The following is a 12,050-nucleotide window of genomic DNA, read 5'->3' on the forward strand; positions in this document are numbered from 1 at the left end:
ATACAAAAGCATCTTTTTTTTTTTTTTTTTTTTTTTTTTTAATGCTCCCTGCATAGCAAACACTTACAATTAAGTAAAAACTTAAGGGAGAGTTTCAGTCCACTTTTCATGACCAGTCACTTTAGGTGCTTATTTGGCAAATGTCCAGAACAATAGAATAGATTGTAGTTAAAGAAATTGTATGTGCTTATTCTAAAATTGATAGAGGAGTGTTCTACTGTGGATGTAAGTAGGCTGTAACAAGTTTGTTGTGATGAATTAGGGGAGAACAGCCATAGAGAGCATCCTTCTGCATCTTCCCTGTCCCGATTTCCCCCACCCCCCAATATGCTTTGAACCAGTGGGGGTCAAAGTGTGATAAATGCATGGCTGTGGGATTTTCCCTCCCTCCCCCCCACCCCGAAGAGGCTCTCGTAGTGTTTGTATGTTTTACTGCACTTGTAGCCTTTCAGTAACATCTGATTGTTTGAGAGCATTCAGATGTCCAGGATTTCACCTTTTGATTTAAATGAGTCTGAAACTTTCATTGTCAGAAGCTCTTAAGAAGAATACTTTTTAAGTTTGAGAAGGTTTACTGCTTGTAGTACTGTTTGCCCTTTAAATGAAATGATCTCTTTTTCCCCACAATTTGCACCTAGGCAGTTACCCTGTTCTAGACAAAAGTACAAGTTTTGTCTGCTCAAGACAAGCTAGACTATTGAAGATGACTTAGGGGATCTCACTAAAGCATAACCCTCTGGTTTGGTTTTTAACAGGAGTAGAGCAATTGCAAATTCTTTTGCATTTACAGTACTGAAACACAAGTAAGCTTATATGCAGAATTAGCTTCTGTCCTGTAGAAGAAAAATGTTGGATGTTTGTTTAGGATAATGAAAACTTATTTGACTTACATTTGTAATTGTCTGGAAAAAGTAGTAATCTAGATCCTTAGTTCACAATCAACTTACCCAATTGGTTTACTGCCTCTGTGATACTATTGTAATTTCACATGTAAATGTGTTTTGTATTGACACTGTCCAAACTGTGCTTAATTAGTATCTTTGGCAATTAAAGAAAGGACTCAAACGCGTGTACAAATTTAGGTAATGTGCCTGAATGAGAAGCAATCTGTTCGCTTGCAGACACTGCTGATGGATAGATAGTTTAAAGTGCAGTCAGTTTTTGGTAGGGAAGAATCATGACCACTAAAAGTAGGAAAGTAGCTGGATCCAATAAGTCATTTTTTTATTGAGGAATGGATTCGCCTTAAGCATGAGGCACTGTTGACAGCAAAATTGGACCTGACAGCTAATCAATGTGTGTCTGCTTCTCATCTTCTGCTTTCTGAGAGAAACATCGCTCTGTGCTGTGAACAACTTACTGTGGTACATAAACTATCAAAATTGCAAGGAAATAATTTGCCAGAGAGTGATATTTTTAGCAATGAATAGCAACTTTTAACCAGTCTGCTTGGCAACCTTTTACAGGTTGTATAGCAGCACTTTTTGCATCAGCATCTTAAATTTCTCTGGACCACTGGCATGTGGGAGGTGTGCTGGGAAATATGTATGTGGTACACCTCTATTGACCCACCGTATCTAATGTACTCTGTGTGTACAGAAGCTGTCTAAAGTGATGATTGTAGCATAGGAGTTTTAAATGCAGCAAAAATATGGCTAAGATTCAAAGGATGAAAGCTAAAATGTGTAAATTTAGCCAGAAATAGTTCAACTCTGTAATGGAGTGTTTTGTCATCTGAGAAGAGGTACTTCTACTTTCATTGCTCCGAGACTGAAAGTTCTGGTTTGATAAAGTTAGATCAATGTATTCTCTTCTTACCTTAAGCCTGTGAATCTGATACGATACTTCATTAATAATCAGGTTCAAACTGTTCTTTGTTATTGACTACCGTGTTGGTTTTAATTCATTGGGGTGGGTTGTTTATATGTGAGTAGATATCACTCGAGGCCCTAGGCAACAATGAAGCTTCATTTTACAGTGCCATCTGTACTGGAGTTAATTTCCCTCAAGTGAAATGGGAATGGTTCGGAAAAACTGAGTAAAGCTGAACTTTTCTTTCTCTACTTCCTTCCCCACTGACCCCCTCATGCACTGTAGATTCAGATGTATCAGCTCTCAAGGCTTCTTCATGACTATCACAGAGACCTGTATAATCATCTAGAAGAAAATGAAATCAGTCCCAGTCTTTATGCTGCACCGTGGTTTCTTACACTGTTCGCATCTCAGTTTCCATTAGGATTTGTAGCCAGAGTATTTGGTAAGAAAGTTTATTCTATTGCAATAATAAACATAACAGTGTTGTCCATTGTGTTTTGAAACTCTCAGGGAGTAGTTTTCTACATACTGCGGACATTTGGGGTGGCTATTGTGGGTGGCAAGTAGCAACACTCTTCATGGTGGGATGTCAGCTCCTTTTCAAAGAGGAAAAGTGAAATGTATTCTTTGAAACATCAGACTTGAGCAATTAAGTATGTCTACTGTTATTAGCCAAGAGATTTCTGAATTGCGAACAGCAGGAAGTTTATTGTTGCAAATGTATTTTATGCACCAAGCATTCAGTTTAAGTCTATAGAAAAGTTCATCTTGTTGAACTTGTAAATTGAAAAAAGATAATGCATTGGTTTTCAAGGAAGTGTTTCTGAGTAACTGATTCTAAAGTGCTTTCTAATAAAAATTCAAGTAAACTTGAACTTAAAGGCTGTTTCAGGTATTCATGTATATATTGAACAGTTTCCTAGTCTTAGTATGCCTTTTATTCCATTTAGATAGTTTTTTTTTCATATGCTCCTCTTCAGACAACGTCTAATACAGAAGCTTAAATATTGATTGTGCCTTGTAGTGTTTACAGTATCAGCATGTCAAGTACTTGGTTTTGTGTTCTTTTATTGTCAATAAGAACTGCCAGCTTAATCAGATCTCTAATAATGCAGATTTTTTTTACTTTATTGATGTAAAACTCACTGTGCTCAGACATGCACCAGGAAGCTAGGAGCATATGCCATGTACTTCCTCTTAAATCAGACTTTCCATTTGATTTTTTTCTCTTTTCATATGGCATCTTTTGTCTTTTCGTAAGAAATTCAACCTGACTTTTGTCTCGTGTTTTATTACTGGAGTGTGTTAGGTTTTTAATTTGTTTGCTGTGGTCGTTCGTGGTGGGAAGAGGGGTTTGGGTTGGTTGGGTTTGGTTTTCTTTTTTTTTTTTTTTTTGACCTAGTGAAGTCTCCGTTACAGAGGTTTTTTCCTTTTACAGCAAATTTTTTCTGACTGCTCTTTGAGTGAACAAATGATTGGTGTACCTGTTTTTCAGTGGTATTCGTGTGATTGGTACATCTCTTTTTCAGTGGGATTATGAATTCTGGGACACTCAAGCATTTTGGGGTTTTTTTTGGTTTGTTTTTTTTTTTTTTTCTTTTTGATTTTGTTTTTCAAGGCTAAGGTTTTCTTTTTTTTTGTCTTCAGTAGGCTTTGAATTTGGAAAATAAATTTTTTAAGGGTGGGGAGGGTCAGTGTTCATTTCTCTGTAAATGAGCTGAGCTAGGCATGTTGCCGTTTTAAAACTCAGAAGTCACTGTGTTGTTTTACTTCCTAATGCTTTGGATTCCTGCATCTTCAGTGTCTTATGGGCCATTGTCACATACCAGGATAGATGGTTAACGTCTACTCATCACAGATTATATACTTAATATTTATGCTGCTTGAATGTGCGTCATAGACTTGAGAAGGGACACTTTTAACAACTGTGTATGAGTGAGATGTGTGCCTCACCAGTGTCCTGGTGCTACCTGTGATACTGGTTTAGGGCCAGGGATGACTTCTCAGGATCAGGATCAAAAGTTGAGTTTGTTCAGTTGCGTAGCCCTGCTTTTAGTGGTGTGACAGAGCCAACAGCGCAGGAGGCTTATTTGAACTGTTCATGTGCTGCGTTCATCTCGGTAACTGCAAGTCCGCCGCTGCTACTGAGGCCAAGTTTCTAGGTACTGTGATCAAGTTTTCAGTTTCTGTGCAGTCTGTGTCTACTGACTTCTGCAGAGCCCAGACCTTCCCCTCGCATCCACATAATTATACTTCAAAGTAAGGATTTGGGGCTTAAATTATAGCCAATGTGACCACTACTGTGGATTTTGAAAATAATATGATTGGTTATGGAATCCACATGATTGTTTTTTCAGGACTTGCTTCTGCCTGTAGAAAACAGTAAAATGTCAGTACGTTGTGTTATGATCTGCTTCCCAATTGCTTTTCAGTCATAGATGCACTTAAAACCAGTTAGCAGTTTGTTAACAGTCTGTAGTCTACAGCAGACAGCAACAAAATGCTTATTGCAGATAACCATTACAGACATAACAAGCGTGCGGTATTTTCTTTAACGTGCTCTCACATCTGTAAGGTGACAGGAAATGCTTTTACATGCTTTAACCTCATGTTGAAATAAGACAGATTGCACTTCTGAACTGAATAAATCTGCAGTATGATTGATTAAAAAGAAAAACATCCCAGCAAATATATATATTTATCCAATGACTTTAGCTCTTGTTTTCAAGATATTTTAATGATTTTCTTTTTTAGACATTATTTTTCTTCAAGGAACAGAAGTCATATTTAAAGTAGCACTGAGCCTACTTAGCAGTCAAGAAGCATCTATAATGGGATGTGAGAGTTTTGAGAACATTGTTGATTTTCTTAAAACCACTATTCCAGATATGACTCAGCCTCAAATGGAAAAAATTATTACCCAGGTAAGGTTGTTTTTCTCTTTACTTTATTTCCTCCAACTTAGTTTACTTTAAAAAAACCATACCTGAGGTGTATGTAAAAGTCTTCTCAGTATGTTCCTTTTGGTTTGAAATGCAAAGGAGTCATCTTCCCAGTAACTTGTGTAGAAATAGGATATGAGCTAATTTCAATGGGTTTTTAACTGCAATTTTAGCAAGACTTTAGTTGTTACCTCAGGGTTTAGTACAAAGGTTCTTTTGTGCCCCAGCTATTGGGAAAACATGACTTTGCTTATAAATTTCACGTCACCATCAGAAGGGTAAAAGTAGCCTATTTTCCAAACCAAAACCCAGCTGTTGCTCCCTTCCAGTGGGAGCAGTCCAACAGTTTGTGACGGGAAGCACAACTTGCCATGGTGGGAAGAGGCAGCATCATGGCAGCTTCTCCTGATCCTTTGAACTTCTGGCTGCACAGGGCCAGGTACCCCCGTAGGAACTTTTCTGACACCTCCAAGTTAAAATCCTACAAGTTAGGAGGTTGGTGAGGCCCTGTTTTCATGATCTGTATTAAAATCAAGGTCAAGCAAACTTCTGCTGTTCTGTTGCGGGGGCAGCTTCTGTCCTCCTGGGGATCATTGTTAGGGTGCCCTCATGCAACTTCCCCTTTTCACCTCAACCCTGTCCTTGAAGGGATCGCATTTAACAGGTGCTTGGTGCCTGAGGTAAAAGCCCCTCAAGACTGATCCCTGCTTTTCTTGGGTAAGGGAAAGGAGGACTGGTGTAGTGTTATTTCATCAGTATCATTGCAACTCCATGGCAAAGGGCGAGAACAGAAGAGAAACAAAGAATTACTGATGCTGATATAGGAAAAACTTCCTGTGAAATACTGTCGGTGGCTGGGATCTTCATCTTTGTACATCGTCTTCCTTTGCACTGAAGCTGCAAATTGAAAATGAACCTCAGTCTAGCACCTTAGCTGTGAACCTGTGAGCAGTTTTCCCTGTTCAGGTGGCAGTTCAGAGATATAACATCTAGAAAACCATCTCCGTATGCAGCAGTGCAGTTAACACTTATGCATTCCTATGGCTTTGTTAACGGTCGAATGTTTTCAGGTGCTGTCAGTTAAGCATTCATTTTTTAGATGATGTGTAAATCTTCATTTCCTCTTTGCATTGATTGTGATTGCCATGCTAAACCTGTGTCAGGTACTTTAGGGTCTGTCTTCACAACTCACTGATTCTGGCAATGATAGAGATGGTAGTTCAATATTTTTGGTACTATTAGGAATTAAATCTCTGTCCTGTGGTCTGCGTGGGTTGCAGAGCAAACATGCTGTGGTGAGCATGGTAGAAGTGGCTTTGTGCAAAGCCAGGTCTGATTGAGTAAAGAATGGGTTATGTTGCCTGAGCGGAGGTGGATGTGGTTATACGCAGGTCAGCTCAGCTCTGAGAGGAAGGTTGCCTGCTTGCCTGTGGTGTGGTCTCATGCTGAGCAACCTTCTGAATCTGCATTCATGTGTAGACTGCCTGTATCGTATTGCTGCTACCTAGGCTGGCTGCAGGTGGAGTCGTTTGTCTGTCTCAGTGTTGTAATTACCAGGACCATCCTCTTATAGTGGATAATGAAAGAAAAATGTAGACATTATGCAGGACTATAATACAGAGATGAAGATTTAACCAGGTAGCTACGTAGAGGAAAATGTCACTTGCCTGGCTTGAACACCATATGTAATTTAAAGTTTTACCTCATTTGAATTACCTGAAAAATGGTGACTGTAATGCAGGACTTGTTTTGTTGGGGGATCTGTGTGTGTCTTCTGTTGGTGTAATGTTTGTGATCTCTAGAACAAGGAACATTAATTTAATGTCACTGTAGGCATCCTTCTCTAGAACAAGGAACATTAATTTAATGTCACTGTAGGCATCCTTCCCTTCCTAGTCTAAACTATTTGGTAACTTTCAGAAGCTGAGAGGCCGTGACTAGATGTATAAACAGATAAAGTTCATATGGTTCCATCACTGGTAGATGCTCAGTTCCATAGTCTTCACAATGCCTTGTCACCAAAGCTTCCCAATAAGAAAATAGTGTATCTTCACACAGAGACAGAGCACAGGGAAACTGTAACCATGAAGAGTATTTTTATAAAAGTCTATAAATGGGCACTTGGAGTCCAGAGATCCAGTTTTGAGGGTGGAGATCTGACGACTCCTGGATTATTCTTCCTCATTGTGTGATCCTGCTCCCATCACAAGCTGGTGAGACTTGAACTTAAAAATTTCTTCTTGAACTTCTTAATATACCTGAGCAAGAAATGATAAGACTTGGTCACACTATAAAATTCTTGGATTAATAAGACTTTTCTGCTGATATATCTCATAGTAAGAGATGGTATTTGGTAATTGTAGAAGTGATGATCCAATTTATTCTAAAGTCTACGATTTATTATGGCTAGAGTCAGAACTCTAGATGCTAAAATGCTCTTACTGCAGACTTCCCCTTAAAATACTTTTTTGAGAGGAACAGGAAAAAAACATTAAGTTAATCAAGCAGAGTTGCCTCTTAGCCAAACATTCATGTGGAGTAAGTGCTGTCTATTTGTTGTGGTTTAACTCCAGGTGGCAACTAAGCACCACACAGCTACTTGCTCGCTCTCCCCTGGTGGGATGGGGGAGAGAATTGGAAGGGTAAAAGTGAGAAAACTCATGGGTTGAGATGAAAGACAGTTTAATAGGTAAAGCAAAAGCTGCACACGCAAGCAAAGCAAAATAAAGAATTCATTCTTTACTTCCCTTCAGCAGGCAAGTGCTCAGCCATCTCTGGGAAAGCTGGGCTCCATCACCTGTAAAGGGGTCAGCTGTCCCAGCTGTGTCCCCTCCCAACTTTGTGTGCACCCCCAGCCTACTTGCTGGTGGGGTGGTGTGAGAAGCAAAAAAGGCCTTGACTCTATGTAGGCACTGCTCAGCAATAACGAAAAGATCTCTGTATTACCAACGCTATTTTCGGCACAAATCCAAAACATAGCCCCATACTAGCTGCTATGAAGAAAATTAACTCTATCCCAGCCAAAACCAGCACACTTGTTTTTTCTCTCATGGCAGGTTTTTGAGATGGATATTTCAAAACAGCTCCATGCCTACGAAGTAGAGTACCATGTTCTTCAGGATGAACTGCAGGAAAATGTGAATCCCTGTGATGAAGGTGAACCCCTGGAGAAGCTGGAGAGGGCAAACAGTCATCTGAAGAGACAAAACATGGATTTGTTGGAGAAGCTACAGGTAAATTACTTAAGACTACAAATTCATGGAGAGGTCATTTTATGATTTGGCCAATAGAGGAGTAAGTGCCTTTTAAATGTACATCAGAAGTCTTCTAACTGCAAGACCTTATGCAGTTGAGCAGTTCTCTCAATTACAGTGATTTACTTCTGTCAGACATATTTTTAACTCCTTTGTCATTCCTTGCACTTTTCCTTCTTGATTTAGATTTCTTTTTCTCATAATATCTCTACCCTTATCTCCGATAAAATCTGTTGGCAAAATTGTGTATCTTGCTGAAAAATAAGTTCTCTATCCCTTCCTCTCTTTGCTTCCCTACTGGAGAGTTTTAAGAAATAATCCATAGTGTGGTAGGCCTGCTTTCCCCAGACCTTTGTAGGTAATATCATTCTGTTTCCTTCTGATGGAGCTCATAGTCCTACTTTTGAAAGGTGGTCTCTTCTAGCAGACTTGAATACAGCTTGAATACTTGAATAGTGCCCACCAGATTTTGCCCAATAAAGTCATGCTTTAAAAAAGTCTTCTCTTCCTCCTTCACTATTCACCCTTTCTCCCATAGCCTGACCAAGACTTGTTTCAGGTTTCAATATGTAGTCTTGCATCCTCCTGAAAGAAAAGCTCTTCTTTTTGCATCACCAGTCCATTTCTTGTTATATTTGTTAATTTGAACAAGCATTGGGAAGAGCTGAGAGCACTTTCAGCTTCTGAAACCTGAAAATAGAAGCAGGGAAAAAAGGAAAGATCAAGGCCTCATTATTTTTGTGTTTATGGGCTAAGGGACCTGTGCTGTGTTCTTTTGATATTGAAAACAGCGGTCACTTGCTTTTTTTACTATTACTGGTTTTGCTTTATTATTTTTACTTATTAACTGCTACCTGGGCTTTTAGCTCTTCCCTTGGTGCATTTTCAGAACATAGAATAATTATGAGTGACTGATTTGAAAGGTTCTATTGAAGCTCTTCTGTTCTTCCAGAGTTCTGTACTTTAATGCATCTTCCTTAACCTCTTCATCTTTTTGTTTGTACAGCTTCTTCATGCCTCTGCTTGGGCCCTTTCCTAGGAGCAGTCAGAATTCTCCCACTTCTCACAGAGAGACATTTGCTACTGCTGAGGTCCAGAGTTTCTGATTACTAGTCAGTGTGTTTTCCCTACAGGAAGCTGTAGGTCTTTTATTGGAGAATAGAGAAAACTATCTGCTTCTAGACTTAACGTTGAGGTTCTCTTTCTCTCTAACCTCTCCATCCTGCTAATTTACTTTATTACATAGGGTTCCCATTGCTCCATCACTGTTGGACAAGTCATCTCTTCCAGTGCTACTCCAGCTGCTGATTTCCTTTTTCTCCCTGTAGCTCCAGTTCTTTGTTACACTCAGTTGTCCCTTGCTTGCTGCAACTTGCATGTCTCCTTCCCTCTGTACAGCTTTCAGAAATCCTTCAGATTGATCTGGCCACTATAAGGAGATTCTGTGTATGATACACAGTAGGCATTCCTTGTATCATCTGCCTACACAGATGTCTTTTGGAAACATCTATGTAATTAAGTCCTTTCCTTAACATAGAACATACCATAATATAAAAAAAAGTTATTTGGAATGTCTCAATTTATTCTAAAGATAATGTTACTGTTTACAGGTTGCTCATGCTAAAATTCAGAGTCTAGAATCCAGCCTGGAGACTATTTTGACTCGAGAGAACAAAATGAAGACTGTAATTCAGTCCCTGGAACAGGAGAAGATAACATATCAAAAGACTCTTGAGCAGATGATGAAGTATTTGCCAGCAGAAGCATTGTCTGACTGTGAACTGCTCCTGAAGGAAGTAAACTACAATCCAAATAACAAAATAAAATAAGGAGTAAGCCATAAACCAGGGTTTTCTAGGCAGCATTTCTTCAAAAAAAGGGAAAGAAAAGATGAGTACGCTGCTTTCAAAGGACTTAGCAATAGGCAATAGTATTATCCAAAACTAGTGCTGGGACACTCATAGCTACAGATGGGCCTTCAAATGTCAGTATGCAAATTCAGGCTATTAATTTTTTTTTATGATTGTGTAAATAAATCACAAGGGGGAAATAAAGGATTCTCATGTGTAATTATGATGAACAGATGTATATTTAGAGTTGACCTAAAGGAAAAGAGAAATTTCGGTAGTCAAAGCCAAGATAATGGTGATCTACAAATTCACTCTGGATGTGCTTGTCTTGTAGTGAAATGAGGCTAGCGTGTCTTTATATATATGTATGTTGAATAATACTTGAAGAAAAAAAAAAAAGAATGTAATTTTTCCTCCAAAGAGCAGCATGTTTCACATCTTCTGTGGAAAATCTGTGTGAACTCATGCGTGCCTCTCTTTTAATTCTACTGACATTGTGTGCACAGACCAGTAAGCAGAGTAAGTATCATGACTTGGTTTGTACAGAAAGAGTTCTAGTGCCATCCACTGCCTGGGCTGTACTGGTCAGCAATGTAATTCCACATGCATGTTGGAACTGGAAACAAAAAGCATAGTGTCATAGCTGCGCCCCCATAGCTCAGAGCTAAGAAATAGGTATCTATACACACTTGCAGAACTTGTAAAGACAAGAGGTAACAGTGACTGCTACTTCCTTCCCAGCCTGTCTGCTTCCACCTGTCTGTTTGCTTCCGCCTGTCCTGGGGCTGGTCATGATGACAGGAGGAAGGAAGCAAGGCTGTGGGGTGGTGTTTATTCTGATGTTAATTTTCTGCAGGAGACTTGCTGTCATAAGAGTTAGGCGTGCAAGATGTTCTCATTTAACCAAAGAAATACTACAAGAAGCCTTGTCTTATCGTAGTGGGAGCCAGAAAGCTGTTCTTAAATTTTATTTGAAAACTGAGGCAGGTTGCAGGAAGTTGAGCATAAGTGCACAAGAGAGGACCAAGCAAGTTTCAAATATTATGTACCTTTCAGTTTTCACATACACAGTGGATATACATTTCAAAGGGGATTCTGAAGTTACAGGTGCAGTTTTAATAATGCTTTCCAGGTTATTCCTGTTTTAATACTGCGTTGTGGTCTTTTTTTTAAAATAAAAGTCACTAATTTGTGTGTTCTGGGCAGAAGGTAGGTAAGCTCTGATCATTTCAAGGGAGAAAATATGTTTATAAAGGTATAAAAAGATACATATAGATTTGAAAATGTTTTTGAGTGAAATTTTTGAGAAGGCTTAGACAACTGTGTAATAGACGTGTATTTTGGAGTGCATGTCTGAACCGTTAATTGAGTGTTACAGTGGCTCATGTTATCTCTTACCATTTATACTGTATTTCAGGAAACACTTATTCTTTTTAGTAAGAAAAACAATTAAGCAAAGTGCCAAATCCAGCAGTGTCTTTATGCATAAGACTGTCCAATTTAGAAAGCAAGGACTGAATATCACTGCTTTCTAAGTGTTATGCTTTATGTTAACGTAAAAAGTGAGGAACAACCATGCTGATTTGCTGCACGCTGCTGTGGAACTTAGGGGCTTGGGGGTCTCCTGTTCTTTTTTTGTTATTGTTGTTGGTTTTTACTTCCATGGTGGTTTGTTTTATTTTATTAAAGATACTGATTTACTTAACAGTCTTTCTTTTTACAGTTGGGGTGCAAGGTCTTAACACTGTGTATAAAATTATGTGGAATCTGTCTAGATATTTCAAGAATTTTGAATATTGTACTAGGTGGAAAAATGCCGAGTGAAAAGGCAGTTCACAGTTTTGTTCAGAGTAAGTTTTAGGTGATGTGTATGTACAAAACCAATCCCAGGAACTGCAGTAGTGTGTATTGCAAAGAATCAAGGTTATTCAGATACATCTTTTTTTTTTTTTTTTTTTTTTTTTTAAGATGCACTGAATGTGCTTTATCCTCTGTTTCATTTATAAATTTTTTCATGTAATGCCTGGAGAAATTCCAATAAATGTCATTGCTGCATTTCCCATGGCCTCTGGCTAGTTTTATTTTTCTACACTTCAAGTACCAATCTCATTCTCAATAGTACTGTTTACATGAAAGATGAAAAGGATCTGTTTAGTCTCTCGTTGTGGAGGACATGGGGAGGACAGAAA

The 12,050-nt window shown here is 38.7% G+C and overlaps 1 protein-coding gene across 2 annotated transcripts in view; it reads left to right on the forward strand.

Moving 5' to 3' along the window:
• TBC1D4 (TBC1 domain family member 4) overlaps positions 1 to 11,778 on the forward strand; it is a 124,314-nt gene extending 112,536 nt beyond the window's left edge. For both annotated transcript variants that reach the window (XM_075708613.1, XM_075708604.1), the window contains 4 exons: positions 2,098 to 2,257; positions 4,570 to 4,739; positions 7,814 to 7,990; positions 9,622 to 11,778. In XM_075708613.1, coding sequence (XP_075564728.1) covers positions 2,098 to 2,257; positions 4,570 to 4,739; positions 7,814 to 7,990; positions 9,622 to 9,840 — 726 coding nt within the window. In that variant the 3' untranslated portion in view covers positions 9,841 to 11,778. The remainder of the gene's footprint in view (positions 1 to 2,097; positions 2,258 to 4,569; positions 4,740 to 7,813; positions 7,991 to 9,621) is intronic.
• Positions 11,779 to 12,050: the final 272 nt, after the last annotated feature.

Source organism: Pelecanus crispus, chromosome 1, assembly GCF_030463565.1.
Source record: "Pelecanus crispus isolate bPelCri1 chromosome 1, bPelCri1.pri, whole genome shotgun sequence".
Lineage (NCBI taxonomy): Eukaryota > Metazoa > Chordata > Aves > Pelecaniformes > Pelecanidae > Pelecanus > Pelecanus crispus.